This window comes from Manis pentadactyla, chromosome 12 (assembly GCF_030020395.1).
Source record: "Manis pentadactyla isolate mManPen7 chromosome 12, mManPen7.hap1, whole genome shotgun sequence".
Classification (NCBI taxonomy): domain Eukaryota; kingdom Metazoa; phylum Chordata; class Mammalia; order Pholidota; family Manidae; genus Manis; species Manis pentadactyla.
Genome location: NC_080030.1, coordinates 93,131,775 through 93,150,170, shown reverse-complemented (window position 1 = coordinate 93,150,170; position 18,396 = coordinate 93,131,775). Strand labels below are relative to the sequence as shown.

Below are 18,396 nucleotides of genomic sequence, written 5' to 3'. Positions count from 1 at the left end.
GCATTTGGATTCTTCCTGAACTCATTCACCAGCCCGTGCTGCAAGAAGTGATAAAGCAAGCCAAGGCTGAGGAGCAAGGGGCAAAGGATGGGAAAAAGGAGGTGTTTCCGAGTCCTGACTCCTCGTCTCATGCCCCTAGATGACCCCTTAGGAAAGCAGCAAGAAGTGAGTACTTTATCCGTAGTCCTCAAACACAAACATTTTTGTTTCTATATGTTAATACTCAAGTACGCGTTCAGGGTTATTTTCCAAGCGGACACAAGGAGTGTGAGAGGAGCTGGTTGCGTGCACCCACGTTATTTTTGAGGTCGGCGCGGGACCCGCCCAGCAGGAGGACGCGTGTGCTCTGGGAGTGGCTATTCTGGCAGGCCAGGTGCAGAGCCGTGTTCCCTGCCTGGGAGAGAGGCAAGAGAAGGGAGGACACGTTAGCAACGCACTTCTCGGCACACCTGCAACAGACAGGCCTTGCCGAGGGGCGATATTTAACAGAAAAAAAAGTCAAGGCTCATATTCTCTGCTTCCTAATTAGCGGTCCTAGCACGGGTGCCTCAGTGGCAAGAACAGTTGATATGGAACCCAAACAGGCAGGAGAGCCACATCTGTCACAAAACCTTGGTTCCAAGTCCTGTCTCTGCCACTTACTAGTTGAAGTTCGCTAGGTGAGGCTCTTAATATTCCCAGCCTTGAATTCCTTACCTGTAAAATGGAGTGTGACCCCTGTATCCTGATGCTATGCAGACTGACTCAGAGAGCTTAGGAGAGCATTTTCTTAATGGTAAAATGTTGTGCACATTCATTGAGTTATAGTCCTCTTAGAGATGGCTGCATCCTTCCTGCCTGACACGGTAACAGCTGTGGCTACAGCACTCCGCCACTGGAGTGTGGACAGCAGGACAGGCCACTTCCTGTAAGTGCAGGCTGAAGGAAACTGATTTAACTTGTAAGCCTTTTGCAAAGCATCCATTCTTGTGTTTTTCTTGAAACATCAAAATGTGAACTATGTACAAGGTCTGCGCATAGCAGGCAATACAATTCCACCTGTCACTTACCATACAGAGAGAGACCCTTTTGCTTTTTGGACTCTACCCTCACCATGCCATGTCAAAATGACAGCCGAGGGTCAGATTAACGTCCATAGCAACCTTGCAAAAAGAACTCATGACCTGACCAGAACTTTATGAAACTACGGGAATGGGGCGTGCAAGGCCACTGACAACCCCTAAGGAGAGCAACGAGAAAAGCAGACCCCCTGACAGATGCGGAGGTGGCCTGAGAGAGCCTGCGAGTGTACAGGGGGCTGGATACCCAAGCTCAGTGTTTGTGCTGCTGAGCTGCAAAGCTGGGTCAGGGCGGCACCTGCGTGGGCTCAGCGCTGTGACACTGCCTGTGTACAGCCTCTCCCTCCTGGGTCACAGCACTGCCTGCCATGCCCAGGGGAGTTATATGCCTCACTTTCTGAAAAGAGGAATGAGTTTAAAAATAAACAGAGGAAGATTGTATGCCTCTGGGCCACTCACCTCCCCCGCATAGCCTTGACTCTAACTAGCCTGGGTAGAGTCTTCCCCACCTCGGGGTGGTGTTAACAATACCCTAGAGGTGTTACCTCCAGGAACCTGCAGCTTACAAGCCTCAGTGGTTATTAACCCTTTGCTGCTCCTTAGAATCACCTAGGGAGCTTTAAAAATATCCATGCACCATTGCAACCCCTCCAGGGACTCTGATTTAATACATGTGAGGCATGGGGTCTGGGTAGTTTAGCTTTTAGCTCCTGAATCTCAGGAGGCCCCTCAGTGTAGGGCAAACTGGGGCAGCTGGTCACCCTAGACATAATCATCAGGGTGGGGACTTTTTTTTCTTACTTTTATTTGGTTTATAATTTCCCTGGAGATCTTAAAAAGCACAGCCAAGTAGGGAGTCACTGCTAGCTTACTTCTCAAAAATGAAGAATCTGCCTGCATTTAAAACACTCCATTTCCTATGAAAGAGCTCAGTGCTTGGCTTGGAGTAATTCTAATGAGAATTAAGCAAGGAATAGGTTGTCCGAGTTGTTAGCTTCATGGGAGTCATTAAATATGTTTTGAATAAATTAGTGAGATAAAAGAAATCTGGTAGTTCTAGAAATGTTATACCAAAATTCACTTCACTAAAAAGAAAATATTAATTATGCTGAAAAGCATTTGGATCAAGAAAATTAAACACCTTGGGTTAGAATAAACAAATCACGGTATATCCATACGATGGAATATTCCTCAGCAACAAAAAGGAATGAACTAATTACATGTGTGACAACATGGAAGGATCTCAAAAACATGCTAAGTGAAAGAAGTCAGACACAAAATCCTACATACTATATGATCCCCTTATATAACATCCTGGGAAAGGCACACCTAAGAAGGATGACCTTCCCTATATATGGATTATACCTAACAAGCTGACATTTTTAAAAAGTGGCCTAGGTAGCTATACCTAGCAGGCATTTTTCCCAGCCAGAGTAATGAGTACTGATTTCCCAGACAGGGGCTGAAATACTCACTGGGTACATTAGGACCTTTCTCATATAGTGGAATATTTTTCAACCTTAAAATTGAAAGGAATCCTGTCGTTTATGATGAAACAGATGAATCCAGAGGGCACTGTGCTAAGTGAAATAAGCCAGAAAGAGAAAGACAGTGCTGGATGTTATCACTGATATGTAGAATCTTTAAAAAAAAAAAAAGTCAAACTCACAGAAACAAGGAGTTGAAAAGTGGTTGCCATGGGCTGGTGGACGCGGGAAATAGGAAGAGGCTGGTCAAAGGGCACAAGCTCTTAGTTCTAAGATGAGTAAGGTCTGGGGATGTAATGCACAACATGGCGACTACAGGTGACAGCACTGTGTATTATATAACTGAGATTTACTAAGAGTAGAATTTAAATGTTCTCACCAAAAAACATTTTTTAAAAAGGTAAATACGTGAGACAACAGATGTGTTGATTAACTCATGGGAGGAATCCTTTCACTATCATCTTTTTGAACACTTTAAATATCTTACAATTTTATTTGTCGGTTGCAATTCAATCAAGGTGGGGGTAACAAAAAAACCTTTCTGGAAGCTTCCCCAGGGGCTCTAGCTGGAGTAGAATCTAGAAGTCCTCTTCTGGGATGGCACTTCACCTAAGCTTCCAACAGCCTCCTCTGTTTATCTGGACAGAACGTGTGGTTCCCGTAGGACAGGAGGCAGGCAGTGTGCAGGGGCGCACAGACAGACGCAGGCTGGGTCACGGTCCTAATTGTATCACAAACGAATCATGCGTCTCAGCCAAGACTGCCGGCTCCCAGCTTAGGCTTACCTGTCCACTGCCTGGGAACCACCTACTTCTCAGAGTTGGTATAAACTTACCACCTCGTGTTGTGGACTATGTACCACCTCAAAGAAATGGAGCGGCCACCGCCTGCCAGCCAGGGGGCCAGGGAGCCAGGGGCCAGGGGGCCAGGGAGCCAGGCATTACTGCAGGTATTACAATGCATGGCCTGCTTCTTTCCCTCAAGCACGGGACCCATGTGACCCATGAGGGAACCCTGAGAATCATTTAAATGACAGCATAAAATGAGTGTGTGCAGTGCCAAGGGAGTCAGTCGGCTGGGAACAGCCCGAGGGGTCCACAGGGAGGGAGGGGACGCTGCCCTGGGGAGCTGGGTGCAGGTCTACAGGCAGAAATGAGGAGCAGGGGGGTAGGCAGTGGGAGGGGACAGGGCGTCTGCTCGGACACGCAGGAGGCCCAGATGTGGACTGTGACGGCGTCGGGCTGAGGAGCTTTACTAGAACGTTTCTGAGCAGAGGAAGAGCAGATAGAGAAGGGATTAGGCAGGCTGGCCAGTTTGCTGTGAGGCTTCCGAAATAACCCGGAGACGCCTTAGCAATGAGCAGGGGAGACGGAGAGATGCCCGACAGACCAGCTGGGATGAGGGCCCAGAGAGGGAGACGGGAAAACAAGGAAGAAGAAAGGCTACCATCCTTTCCCTGCCTCCCCGGGGACGGGGCCGCCGGCTTACCCACTGCGAGTGCACGACACACGGGGCTGCGAGCACCAGGGCGCCAGAGGAAGCAAAGCCACGCCAGCAGGTGCCCGCGCTCACCATGCAGACATTGCTCACTACGGAGTTTCCGGCTGTCATTGCCCTGCCAGGTCCCACGTGGTCCCCACGCCCTCCCTGCTCGGTGACAGGGACGGGACCTGACAGGCAGCCTAACCCGTGAACGCGGAGGTCTAGGACCTGCCGGGCCTCACCTTGTTCTTGGCAAGCACGTTGGCCCCTGCCTTGACGAGCAGCTGGGCGGACTGGCTGAAGCCGTGCCACGACGCCTCGTGCAGGGCCGTGTTCCCGTCCTGCGGAGCGCGTGCGGGAGGAAGAGCAGGTTATCCGAGACCTGGTTCGTCACATGGCGATCAGTACATCCAATTCATCTCATACGAACGCATCACGGTGTAGATTCTGGGCACCCCACAGGGCCGTTCTCCACTGGGGTTTCTCACACAACCCACAAGTGATTTGAGGGGTCAGGCTCTCCATTCCCCCAGAAATGGTACATATCAATACCACGCTAGATGCATTCTAGATTTATGACGTGCAACAGATGCCTTAAGGCACTAGGGGCCTAAGGCTCTCTGGCAACTCCAGCTGAGAAAGGCTCCGCGACCGAACACAGGTCACATCGATCAGAAAACACCGTCAGGATGGCACCAAGTCCAGTCCTGCCCCCCACCACCCCCACCCCTCGGGGTCTGCTCTGCGCCTGACCCCAGAGAGAACCTGCAAAGATGGGGAAGATGAAAAGTCCAGTTTGCTAAGTTCCAGGGGTCCAAGGGTTGGATGGGCAGATGCCACCCTGCCCCTTTCCATCCTGCCACATTTTAGTTCTCATAAATTTAATCTGACCCAGCTTAATCCAAAAGCTTCTGGCCCCCCAAAAATAACCAGGCACTGAGAAAACAGATTCGTAAATGAGATAAATAAGAGTCCTCAATCATGGGGCTTTTAAATAAAAATCAAGCAATTAACATAGCCGGTATTGCCTTAACTTTCTATAAAGAAACATGAAGCACAATCAGTTGGGTTGGGCGGGGCAGGGAAGGCTTGGGTGAAGGGGAGGGATCAGCGCAGAGAGGAGGCAGAGGCCGCTGGGGCTGTCCAGCCGGCAGGGACGGCCTGCGGGGAGCAGCGCAGGCCTATCCTCCAGTTCTGCCCAGCCTCTGCCTTAGGCTTTTATTCCACTGGTGCCAAGAGATGAGGACTAACGCTGCTACATCCAAGAAGAGGGGAGCCTAGCTCTCTGAGGCCATGGTACCAAAGGCCAGGCAGGGTGGAGGTGCTGGGAATGGGGGTGGCAGTGAGCGGCCCGACCGACTGCAGGAAGCAAGGGGAAAAGTAACTGGAAGGGGGTGAGGGTGTCCAGGGTGCTGGTTCCAGCCTGCTTCCCCATCTGGTTGCTCACAGTGGGGAGCTCAGGTAGTGAAGACTCACTGTGCTGCTTGCTTATTGGTGCACTTTCATGCACATATATTACACTTTCATAAATGTTGTTGGAAAAAGTAAACAAAGGCTGACTTGCATTTAGTTGTCAAGTTCCATGATTTAAGATTGCTTGACCACTTAAAAACAATGGAGTCACATAAAATATGTCATTAGGATGTCATAAAGATTGCTTTTGCTAATTTTTTTCCCCAATATACTTAAAATGACTCACTCACTATTCTAAAAAAAAAGGTTACCAGAGCACCTGGGGCACATGCCTTCCCCAGCCAGGCACACACAGGCCGTCATTTCCGGCCAGCTTTCCCTCTACCATTTATATCTCTGTGCTTACCCACGGCTGCCACAGAACAGGGGGAAGGACTAAAAAAAACTGCTGGGATATTAGATACTCTTTCAAAGCAATTTGGGCTGATTTCACCATGTTCAGTCATGAGTGATAAGACTCAGGAATGATCAGTATAATATTGCCTGTCATCTATATGCAAATAAAAAAGGTTTAAAAAAATACATAAGACTCAGGAATGACAACATCTTGGGCACTCAAAAGTTCCCCAAATGGGGTCCTCAGGCCAACATGGCCCACCCCACCTTGTCCTGCCGGTCCAGAGCACAGCCCTCCTGGATGAGCGCCGCGATGACCTCGGTGTTCCCCGCCACTGTGGCCCGGTGCAAGGCGGTCTGCTCCCCCTGCAGAGTGGGGCAAGGCAGGAACAGCTGTCAGCGCCCCCACCGGGCCCCCCCCACCCACTCACTCTCTCCTCCATTCTGACACAAGGCCACGTCCCCTCCCTGCATGGTGCAATGGTGCAGACTGGTCCCCAAGCTGGGCAGGGCACTTTGTTCCCAAATTCAGCGGAAACCTTGAGTGGGACCCCATCCACAGAACAGCCCTCAGCTGCAGAGCCAGCCTTAGAAAGAGGTTCAAGCACTCAGCCGCCACCCCAGGGGATGGCAGCGTGCAGCAGGACTGTGACTGCCAGGCTGTGAAGAGTGGGTCTGAGAGGCAGCAATGCCGGGAACCTTGGCTCCCCGAGCTCTCCAGTCCCTGCTCTCAGAGGAGGTGCTGCCCAGCTGTGTCAGTGAGCAGCTCCCAGATCTGCCGACTTGCCCGTCCTGGCCAGACCGATGTAGGGGTTTATACTATGTCAGCTGAGGACCCCAGAGCCTGCAAACCGTCCCTGCATATCTCCAAGAAGCCTCTCCTGGTACTTCCTGACAGCATCCTTACTGACTTATGCTGCATTTGATCCCTTTCTCTGGGGTCAGATCCCTGAGATTGCCGACCTTCTCTTTCCTTCAGGCACCAGAAGGAACTTTCTCCTAACTGTACTTGAGAGGGCTGAACACTCCCAGAGGCACAGCAGTCAAGACAGGAACAAGAGAGGGCTCTGACATCTGTAAGCACGTCTTCTCTCTGACGTATCAGGAAGTCAGGCTGAGACCTGGGGTCTAGGCTGGAAAGGGGAGACAGGGGAAGCCATGTGGAAAATTCTTGGTGGGAAGGAAAGGGTACAGGGCAAGGGCGTCAGAAGAGGTGAGTCGTGCCCAGTCTTGGGAGACAGCTGCCCCCTCACTGGCCCTCAGGCTCTTCACCTGTGAAAGGAGGGGCGGATGATCCCCAAGGCCCCTCCCTGCCCTTCCTGGACTCTGTGATTTGGTTGGTAAGCATTTTGCATAAAGGCCGTTTCCTGGTGGAGCCCCAGGAGAGGAAAGGAGGGACCCTGGGCCTCCCTGGTCCCTAGCCTAAGAGAGGAAAGAGACCACTGCAAGATAGAAAACATGGAGATTTTTTAAAGAGGGATGCACGGCTACTTATAAACAACCTTAATGAAATGCTGGTTCTACTTGTTAAACTCCCTGGGACCCATAACCAACAACAGTGTACATTACAGCACTCGGTCCAAAGAACAGTTCTAGAGATGGGGGCTGGTGATGGTTAAACAGTGATGGGAATGTACTTAATGCCACCAAACCTACTGTCAAAAATGGTTAAGGTGGCAAATTTATGTTGTATATGTTTTACCATAATAAAAAAGCAATTATGTTTTTTTAAATTCAAATTCACCTTAAAATTTAAAAATCTTCCTTTAAAAATCCACATGGGGAAGTGACTTTTATTTTCTTCCTTGTATTTTTTACTACTTTCTAAGTTTTTCTATTAAACACATAATGTGAGCATCAGGAAAAACTGCTATTTATTAAAGGTCTGAGTTGTAACAATGTGGCATTAAAGGGACCGGCCATGTCTGAGAACCTTTTCTCACTGTTCATTCACACAGTTAAGGGGTTCCCCAGCGAAGGGTCAGGACACCCAGACCCACTACCACAGTTTCACCCACCATCCACAGCATTTCTATCCAAAATCCTCCCCTTGCCATTCTAAGCTATTATTCTCATTATAAATTAGGTGTAGAGTTGGTTTTCTTCTCACCCACCTTCCCGGAGCCCTTACTTAACAAACAAGACCCTTTCTGGGTGCCATGCAGTCCAGAGAATGCAGCCCTGAGTCAGCAGGCGCAGGAGGTGTGCCCAGCCATTACACACCCGTTTCAAACATCTTAGGAAGTGTTTCCAGATGAGGTGTTCTTAAAGCCCAAACTAGTAACTGTAGGAGAAGTTGCCCAAGGCTTAGCTTTTTAAACTTTCTACAAGAATTTCCAAGACTGCCCATCTCCCCATCAAAATGGTGATGGGTTTTCCTGAAATGGACGCTAAGTGCAGTTTTTACTGGCCTGCTAGGAAGATGGAGCTCTGTTCTCAGCAGGCAAGGTAACTGCAGCCCACTCTCTCAAGGGAAACGGTGAGGGCAGATTTCTAGTTGTTAGAGGCCTGTAACATCCCGACACACTGCTGGAAGCTGGCTCCTCTTGCTGTACAGTCACTGCACAAAGGGCCTCGCTGGTTAGGACTCAGTCTACCCAAGCCTTGCTGTAGGTCAGATGTTTTATTTGCTGCCACTAAATCATGAGTTGAAGGAGCTTTGGAGTCAGAATGTCACCATTATTCGTTATGTGCCTTCGCATGAATCTACTGTATTTACTTCCCTTAAGGTAACATGCCTTTGTGAAACTCTAGTTTAATGCAAGAAGCTAAATCTAACCGGTAGTTAGCCCTTAAAAATAAATTTCCTAATGGATTATCAAGGCTTAAGGAGCTCTAACGACTTGTGGGAGGGGGCAATGAGAACACGATTGCCCTAAGCCAGCCGGCACGGATGTCCCCAGCCACTGTTCTTGCCCTGCAGAGACCTTTAGCAGCCCTGCCTCTGGGCCACAGCTTCCCCTCCGTCTCTCACCCCCTCAGAGACCTCGCGCAGAGCCTGGGTTTGTGGCCCACCAGCCAGATGAGCACTGTCACAGCCCAAGTCAGCCTTGCCCGCTGTAAGAGCTGCCCTGTAGTGGGACCGTTAGCTTTGCTAACACCAGGTAGGGTGGTTCTGGAGGCCTGAGTGAGAAACCCCCTGGCGTATAAAAACCAGCCACTCAAAAGTGACCGGTATGAGAGTTAAAAGCTCGAGAGACATGAAATACACAAGCAAAGGGCCACCTTGAGCCACCTCTCTCACAGCCGCTCTGCCCAGAACACAGCACAGCTGGACACCTAAGACCCTCGCTTGAAACAGGGCCAATTACTTGGAAATCAACTTTTCTTCCTCTAAAAGTTAAATTCACTATTGAAACATTTCCTCATGAAATTCTGAGATGGAGAAAAAATGCTGGAAAAAGTATGGTACTTTTAAGAGCATTTGCTAATTATCTGTTCAGTGAATCATTACTGACCCTCTACTATGCTCCAAGTGACACAACCTCTAATTCTCCATTTTATTGATTAAGAAACCAAGGCTCAGTGCTGTTCAGCGCCTAGCCTAGGATAACCAGATAATTCGGGGTAAGCATGGTCAGGCCGGAATTCAAATTGTCCAGGGTCTCGGCGCTTAGCCCAAGTTGCTTCTAACCTGTGAAGTTACTTAACCTTAGGACAGGCCTTTAAGAAGACCAGGTGCCCTCATGGGGTTGGGGCTGCCTCTTCACGGCATCACGAAGCCAAGGGCTTTAGCACAAGACCGTCACACTCCAGGCCCCCCAGAAGTGCTTGTCAGCTGATGAACTACAGAGCAGAAGGAAAAATGCTGCAGCTGGGCTCTTGAAGAGCCAGCAAACTTGCACTTTGGCACTTCGATCTGGAACAAGCTGACCCGTTTGCAAAGTGCATGAACTGCCAGTTCTCACATTTTCTAAAGACATCAGTGTTTCTCACTTTGGAATTTAAGGAGTTTGCAATCTCTGAGGTCTACATCTTTGTTCTGAGGTACTTTTACTTTCCTTTTCTGTGTGGTGAAAAAGAGTGAGCGCAGGCAGATTCCAAAGCGAGTCTCATGGAAGAAACCCAAAGCCATGCACAGGCGGCACATGCCCCACCCATTCAGGAGGAATCCCTCCCAGGTGGTGCAGGCAGACATGTTGCAAGGAAGCGCAAGACAGCGTAGGTGTGCAAAGCAAGTTGCTGACCTCTGTTTCTCTCTCTGATCTTCTAGGGTTCTTCCTAGCCTTTCTTCTCTGGTTTTTCTTATTTTTTTCATCCTTCATGGTTTTCACCATGGCCACACAGTCCTGGACTATATCTGAGGTGGGAGCCATGTGACTGCACACTGACCACTCAGAGATGGCGTTAGAGCTCCAAAGAGGGTTGACGGGATTGGCGGAAAGCGAGAGGGAATTTGCTCCTGGAGTTGCATATTCTAAAGAACTGGTTTCCACAGGTTGAAAGTCATAATAATCCCACTCCAGGCCACTGGAGGTCATTCTTCAACTAATTCTCAGTCCTTACCATGACATAAAGAACAGTATCTGTAGAATATGAAGTTAGGAGTAAATTCTTTGTAACATTAGCATTCTCTATTTCTACCCATCATCTAAGACAGGTAACTTCCGAACTGATTTTTTTCCAATAATCTCTAAGCCTCTTTAAAGAACACCCATAAAGAGTTTTCTTCTTCAAATTCTTGGATAAACTTCAAGGCCAATCATCAACAAACATGGTAAATACATAGAATAGACATGAACCACATTCTGGCAAATAAAATACTTCAGAACTAGTGAATTTTACCTTCTCCATTCCCAACTGTTTTTACACTATTTTGTGGTTATTGTGTTTTTGTTTTGTTTCACTTTGTCTTAAGTTATCTGGGAGAAGTAACGTATGCATTGTCTGTCTAGAGCAAGGAAAAGATGTAGGAAAATACTTAATTCCAATAAATGTAAGAGGGTGTTTCTGTCTAAAAATAGAGTTGACTTTCCTTTTGCAGAATGTGTCTCCTCTTGGCTACCTTCTGACAACTCCTTACTATTTTACTTCCTACCTTGCCTGATATAAACAGCAGTTCTAGGAAGTTAGCATGGATTTGCTATATTGAGAACTCAATAGTACTCGGAGCTCAGGACCTGAGGCAGAGAGCTGTGTTGGGATGGGTTGGCAGGCCTCAGGCAAGGACTTTACTGATGGCAGGAGAAGATTAAACGCATCCTAAAGTGTGTGCACCAGCAACTCAACACCCTTCCTTCTCTGTGGTCACAATCTCTCTCCCTATCCTTTTGCTCCTGCCATCTAAGGATATGATACAACCAAGAATATTATGAGGGCTACAGTGTAGGAACATAAAAAAGCAGTATGACCTATGGTAGAAATCAACAGCTTAGAGCTAAATTAGCATCTTTTGAAAATAAGATCCTTGATGACCCAACAGTTTCCAAATATAACTGGGGACTTATGAATGACACTGGACAACCTCTGCCCGTGAATAAAGCAATGACATTTTTAGGCATTTCTTTGGAATGGTACCCTTCTCACTTGTGTGTTTGCCAAGCTTTCAGACATTTACACAGAGGCCCAAAGAAAGCTAGAAGTGCTTTGGTAACCCGCACCCTAGCACATTATGGGTCTGAAATTTGGTAACAAGTCTGTAACCATGGTTAAGGTGAATCTGGAAGAGGTTATGATAAGCACAAAACTCTCCAAGATTCTGTGTCTTCCTATAAGTTCTTATGTCTTAGAGTCCTCCTACACAAATCAGAATTAGAAACAGTTTCTGAAAATAGTTTCCAATCACATTATCACAGGACTTTTTCCTAATACTCACTGGAGGACAAACGACATAATCTTGTCTGCATCCCTTTCTTAGAGAAACGACTTCCCCAAGACCTCGTAGGGCAACCCTCCGTACTACGAGTCCTCACCCCCGGCTCTGCTGACGGACTCAGGAACCCGAGAGGAACCAGCTGGAGTCTTTGTCCAGATCAATCTGAATGGAGACTCAGGGACAGGCACTTAAAAACAGCACAGCACTAAAGCGAATTCTTTCTGAAGGCTTCTCCTTTTTGCTGGATCCTATGAGATCAGGTTATTTTCCTTTGAATAGACCCTTTTTAACTAAAGGTACACTAAGAGAAATCAAGGTGAGAAAAGGAAGAAATTATGCTTTTAAGCACCATCTTTATTCCCATGGCAAGCCTGGCCTATAACATGCATTTCCAGCAGCCTTGCTGCATGTGTGTGTGTGTGTGTATGTGTGTGTGCATGTGTGTGTGTGTGTGGGGGGGTGTTCCTTCATACTGAGACAGGCTAAGCAAAATGCCCTTTGAGACTCTGCACTTGAATGATGCTAGAGAGTAAATGAACCATCATGGGAAACCTGCCCCGCACTCCCCAAATCTAACTTGCTACTGAGGAAGAGACCCGGAGCAGGTCTTCAAGGGGAAGTTATTCCCAACACAGGGACGGAGAGAGGGTATCCACTACCCTCCCGCCTCACAGATAGTACACTGTACTGTCCATTTCTAGGTAGACAACCTCCCCTGACAACCCACCCCTGAGAGAAGGATGGCTTCTACTTACATCATCCTGGACGTCGAGGTCGCAGCCAGCCTTCAGCAAGATCTGGACCACAGAAAGATGGCCCTTATTTGCAGCAAGATGCAGGGGGGTCCGGCCATGCTGTTAATGCAAAGCAAACACTGAGTTCAGAACAGTATATCAAAACCTCTCCCCTGGAGTGGAGAGGGGCTAGAGCGAGTTTTCCAAGTGGCACCTCCCCATCCCCTTGACCACTTCAGTGTGGCAGGAGATTCAGAATTCAAGTTTGTCTCAGTTAACTACGTTGGCTACTGGCATTGTAATAAGTGAACAAAATATGCTCAAACTGTGAAGATTTCCTTTGGCATGTAATTTCTGCTCCCACTCATCAAACGAACAAGTAGGAAATAAAAGGGTTTCATGTTTTCTCTTATTTTCCCACTGGTGCTAACAGTCAGGGATGATGATGTGGCCCCAGTTAGTCTGACGGGGCAAGGATGGGTGAACAGGAAAAGGTCAAGCTCATCAGACCCAGAAAAATATGGTTAGTAATTACTCAAAACTGCAGCTGCTGAGCAAACTGATTAGAACAGGTTTTCCTCCTTTTTAATAACAAGTTTTAAAATTACAAAGTATTTCATCCATTCAAAAACATGAACAAAATTTTTAAATGTACATACCAACCAATGACTTTAAGAAAACACTAGAGAAACTGCATATGCTCTTACAATCTTTTCCCAGATCCAATTCCACCTCTGACTCGAGATAACCATTCTTAAATCTGGTATTCATTATTCTTTTGCCTTTTATTATATTTTACTGTTTGTAGCCATAAACAATATATAAACATTGTGCTTGTCTTCAAAGCTTACATAAACAGTATTAAACTAGATAACATCATCTTGCAAATTTGGTCCAACAAAATTATTGCATAGAAAATGGAAATTACCGTGGCCAGGATCCTTACCTGACCCTAATCTACTTGCCACCATGCATGTACTACGCTCACCGGCGTATGACTGCACACCTGTTGGCAGTGAGCCATAGCTGTCTGTGTTGCTATACAAGGGGCTCAAATCAGTACTCTGCCCTGGGTTATAAGGAAGTGGAGAGGCCTGGAGACAGAGATGGTTTGTGAATTTGCCTGAGGCAGATGTGATTCTAGTACTCAACTTGTCATCACAAGAATAAAGCTTCATACGACCTTTTACTCCCAAATGTCCCACTGTCATTTTTCGGTCTCATTGAATCTAGAGTGGACTTGCCCGGAGCTGAAACCCCCCTCAGGTGAGACATTTGGCATAGTCGGCAGGATTCACTGTGGGAACCTCTTATGGAAGAGGAGGAATTTAGGTGTCCCCCAGGGGACATGTGGACTGAGGTAGCTTCTTCCTGAGAAGTGGGCCCCTCCCCAGGACTTGGGGGAGGTGGTGGTGACACCTGAGGCAATGACAGAGGCCCTCCACAAGATCGGGAGATCCTTAGAGAAACAGAGTGCCTGAAAGGTGGTGGGAGCTGTGGTTTGGCTATTTCTCACAGCATTAAAAGAAGGCTATAAAGGAGATGGAAGAACTCCTGTGAGAAGCACAAGAAGAGGTAGCATGTGAATGCAAGCTGCACGGAGCCCTGGAGGAAGTTAAAAATGTGTTGATGACTGAGACGGCATCACTGCAAGGTGCTGTGGGAGGGGTAAAGGATGCAATGGTAGCACGAGCAGCGGCAGCATGAGAACACAGGCTGGGAGGTGCTGTGGGGGAGCTAAAGGATGTAGTGGTGCCATCAGCTCCAGAAACAGTGGAAGATGCATCAGACAAGGATGAGGGAGGGGTGTGGTGCTGGAGGCACCAATCTCTTCTTTATTGAAATCTGCCTGGTTGTAGTTAAGAACATAAAGACACAGCACCACAAATTCTTCTGGGAGAGGAGCAGCCCTTTCCCCAGGTCATGGAGCACTCCATGCTCTGCCCCTACACACAGGCAGAGCTGGATTTGGGCTCCAGGTTTCATCAGAAACCACTGGAGTCCCTGTCAGCCTGGCTTCTGAGCCTTTGGGATGTAGGGGTGGATGGGTTTATTCTGTCTGGGTTAGAAATGGGAAAGCTGGCTTCTCTAACAACTCATCCTGCTTTAAGGCAGCAATTACAAAATGCACACCAGACCCCAGGCAACCACTTCCACCTTGATTGGCTGATGGCTGCACTGTGAACTGTATGGACCAATCAGGGTGATTTACCATCTTCCCCTGCTAGATGGCAGACGTATGCCAAGCTCCAAAAGATATTATGGGCATTGAGCATGAAAAATGCCATTTATAACCCAGGAAATCATGGCCCAGATGAGGAGCCATTTACATCAGGGATGAGGGTTACCATACTGCAAACAACTCCCCCATACCTCTTTGGGCCCTTTCTTGCCCTTCACTTAGGGCCACCCATGAATGAGGTTACCTGTACTGTGACAGATTTGGGAGAGGCTGAAGCGATGTGGGCATGGAAGGGAGTGCAGTCCACTGCTGAGAGGAAGGGCTTGAAGGGCCTGTGAAAGTCATAAGGACCCAGATGTGGGTTGATCTGATAAAGGCAAGAGAAAACAGAGAAATTGGACGGGAAATAAAATAAAATCTTACTGGAGCTGTGGTGACAATGGAAGCCAGAGCAGTGGTTCTGGCCACTGAGGACCAAGAAATGGAAGTCAGAGACAGAGCCACAAGTCTTGCCAGTGTGTCTGAAGGCCTTCCTGCTGGGGAGGGAGCTGACTCTGCCTGGACCTTCACAGGCAGACAATTGGGCAATACGGTTTGACTGAGGAGAGGGTCAAGGCACCTGGGGGACTGGGTGGGGACCAGAGGTCACATGTTGAAATATCCATTCATTGGTCCCCAGTGGATGTGCAATGTGTCCTGGCTCTGGTGGACACAGGAGCTGAATGCTCACTCTGATTTATGGCAACCCTGAGCAGTTTCCCAGGACCCCTCCTGTGATAGATGACTATGGAGGTAAGGCTATCAGAGTGAAACAAGCCCTAATCCTTTGGGAATAGGGTGTCCACCCCTAAAGAAGTATAATGTATATATCTCTTCCATCCCTGAATGTATTTTGGGGGTAGATATCCTGCAGGGCCTGGGGTTGCAGACCACTGCAGGTGAGTTCAGACTGAGGATACATGTGATGAAGGCAGTTCTGAGTGGACATGCTAAGCACCCACCCATAGTTTTGCCTGTGCCTTGGTAGGTGACTAATACCAAGCAATACAAATTGCCTAGAGGGTGTAAAGGAATTGGAGAAACCCTTCAGGAACAGGAGAAGGTAGGTATTATAAAGCCCACCCATAGCCCTTTTAATTTCCCAGTGTGGCCATTAAAAAAGCTGGATGGCTCCTGGTGTATAACTGTAACTACAGAGAATTGAAGAAAGTCATACCCCTCTGCATGCTGCTGTTCCCTGTATTACAGTCTTTATGGATACCCTCAGTCAAGAACTAGGGACATATTATCATGTTGTGAATCTTGCTAATGTCTTCTGTGCCATTGACATAGCACAGGAAAGTCAGGAAGAGTTTGCCTTCACATGGGAAGGACAGCAATGGACTTCCACTGTCTTCTACAGGGGTCCCACATTTGGCACAAATTCTGAAGACCTTATACCATCTGGTACAAAAGGGTGTCAGGTGGTAGTGGGATGAAACATGTGCATTTGCTTTTGCTGCTGCAAAGTGGGAAGTCAAGGCCATGCAGGCCTTGAGTGTGATAGACCTATCAAAGCCCTGTGAGCTGATGTCCATGTGACCAAAGATAGTAATGGCTGAGCCTTTGGCAGTGGCTTGGATGAATTCACCAACCTATTGGATTCTGGTCATGTTGCACAGATGAGCAAATGACCAAGAGAGGCCTACAGAGTCTCTCTGCAGTCTATGACTGACCGCAGGTAATTGAGAGTGATCAAGGTACCCATTTTACTGGATATGCACTACAAGAATAGGTACAGCATTTAGGGATAAAGTGGAAGTTTCATGTACCATATAATCCTACAGGGGAAGGCATGATAGAGAGGCACAATGGCTTGTCAAGATCTGGCCTGAAGTCAGAAACCAATAGTCTGCAGGGGTGGTCAGTCCAATTATGGACAGTGCTATAGCATTTGAGTGAGAAGCCCTGGAAGAGGGCACTGAGCCCTGTAGACATGCTAATACACACAGCTGCCTCCCCTATACAACTGCAAGCACAGACCAAGGAGGAATTGTTGAAGCTGAGGTTTGGCCACCAGAATAAAATCTTGCTTTCAGTACCGACTGCAATAAATCCTGGAGACTTGGTTCAGTGGATTTGGCCTTGGACATTTTGACATATGAGGGACCAGTGATGGGTAGCCCTCCAGAGACCTTGGAGACAAGGTCTGGGGGCTGGTCTCCTGTGTATTCCTGGATTAACAGCAGAGTGGCCCCCAAAGATCACAGTAGTGTATCCTAAATGGTCAGAAGGTAAGAGCATCTTACCAAGGAGTTTTGTTTTATCTTCATGGCCAGTGCATGCACCTCCAGTAGCACTATATATAGACCCCTCAGTAACCCCCACAGGGAGAGGGGTAAAGGTATGGCATGCTAGACCTGGAAGGGACCCCCTTCCTGCTGCAGTCCTATCACAGGACCATCTCTTGCATGCATCCTACCTGATGGACAAGATTTGCCTATGTTGGTGTCATTAAAACATGTGTCTTATCGCCTGTAAGGTTAATTTCCTCTAATGTCTTTGTGGACTGGGCACACACCCTGGCAAAAACTACTGCTTGCTGGGTGTGCATGAGCCCCCTACCAGTTCGCTACTGGCCTCCTGTGGAAAATGCGAGTCATGAACTCATCTGAGTAGAACTGGTTTGAATACAGCTGGAATGACCAGTTGGTGGCAATCAGATCCTCAGACTTGAGGACAACTACTATTACTGTAACTTTTCTTATCAGTCCTCAGGTTTGAAAATGACTATTATTATCATAATTCTGTTGTTATTTGTATGTTGTTATAGCCTCTGTTGCTGTTATGGAACCTGGTTACAATGTTCCAGCTTCCTCGCACAGGGACCATTGCTGAAAATTAGAAGTGTGTAGTTTAGTGAGGCAAGAACCCAGAGGGGTGGAACGCAGGGAAAACAGAAGTTACCATAGCCAGGATCCTCATCTGACCATAATCTACTTGCCCATTGCACACATGGAATGCTTGTAGGCTTATGCTTGCACACCTGTTGGCAGTGAGCCATAGCTGTCTGGTTGCTGTATAAGGGCCTCACCCAGTGCTCTGCCTGGGGTTGCAAGGAGTCAGAGGCCCAGAGGCAGACACAGAGGTGAAAGTGCCAGAGGCAGATGTGATTATAGCACTTGATCTGCCATCACGAGAATAAAGCTTGGTGTAAGACCTTTTACACCCAAACATTCTATTGTCATATGTCAGTCTCATTGAATCTAGATGAACTTGGAGCTGAAATCTCCCTTGGGTGAGACAATATATGTTTTTTTCACACTGTCACATGTAGTTCCAGGTTTATTATTCATCCACTTTCCTACTGATGGGCATCCAGGTTGCAGAACACATTAGTGTCCACTTCTTCTTGTGCACCTGAGAAGCCTGCTTTGCCCTGTTGCTGGGCCATGGAGATGACCCTTCCCTTTAACCACTCTAAGAATGTGGGTTCCTAAGGTCTGACACTGAGGGTGACGCCCAGAATAACTCTCTTCAGTGCAAATCAATTTCTATCCAGAGAACTGACCTAGCCACAGAACTGTCCAAATTCTAAAGAGGACATTATGTTCCCTTTGCTTTCAACCTCAAGTTCACCCTCAAGAAATGTTTCCACCCCCTGCTCCAGACATCCTTTATCCATGACCCCCACCCATGGGGAAACACACTCTGAGAAATAAAGGTCTCACATGGCCTTAAGTCCTTTAAAGCATCTCGATAAAACTTCCCAAAGACTTTTATTGATATTCTTGCAGGATAAACCCATTTATGATCTATATAAAGTGCCAGTCTGCCATGGGTAACTAGC

The 18,396-nt window shown here is 47.7% G+C and overlaps 1 protein-coding gene across 11 annotated transcripts in view; it reads right to left on the bottom strand.

Moving 5' to 3' along the window:
- The window catches only part of ANKRD6 (ankyrin repeat domain 6), a 170,708-nt gene that overhangs the window by 15,190 nt on the left and 137,122 nt on the right, over positions 1-18,396 (bottom strand). For 6 of the 11 annotated variants that reach the window (XM_036882464.2, XM_036882490.2, XM_036882504.2 and 3 more), the window contains exons 3-6: positions 12,407-12,505; positions 6,104-6,202; positions 4,270-4,368; positions 296-394 (exon numbers count right to left, since the gene is read on the bottom strand). In XM_036882464.2, coding sequence (XP_036738359.2) covers positions 296-394; positions 4,270-4,368; positions 6,104-6,202; positions 12,407-12,505 — 396 coding nt within the window. Of the gene's footprint in view, positions 1-295; positions 395-4,269; positions 4,369-6,103; positions 6,203-10,023; positions 10,363-12,406; positions 12,506-18,396 lie in introns of those variants that run through there. The other 5 variants (XM_036882525.2, XM_036882533.1, XM_057489413.1 and 2 more) reach the window with 3 other exon arrangements.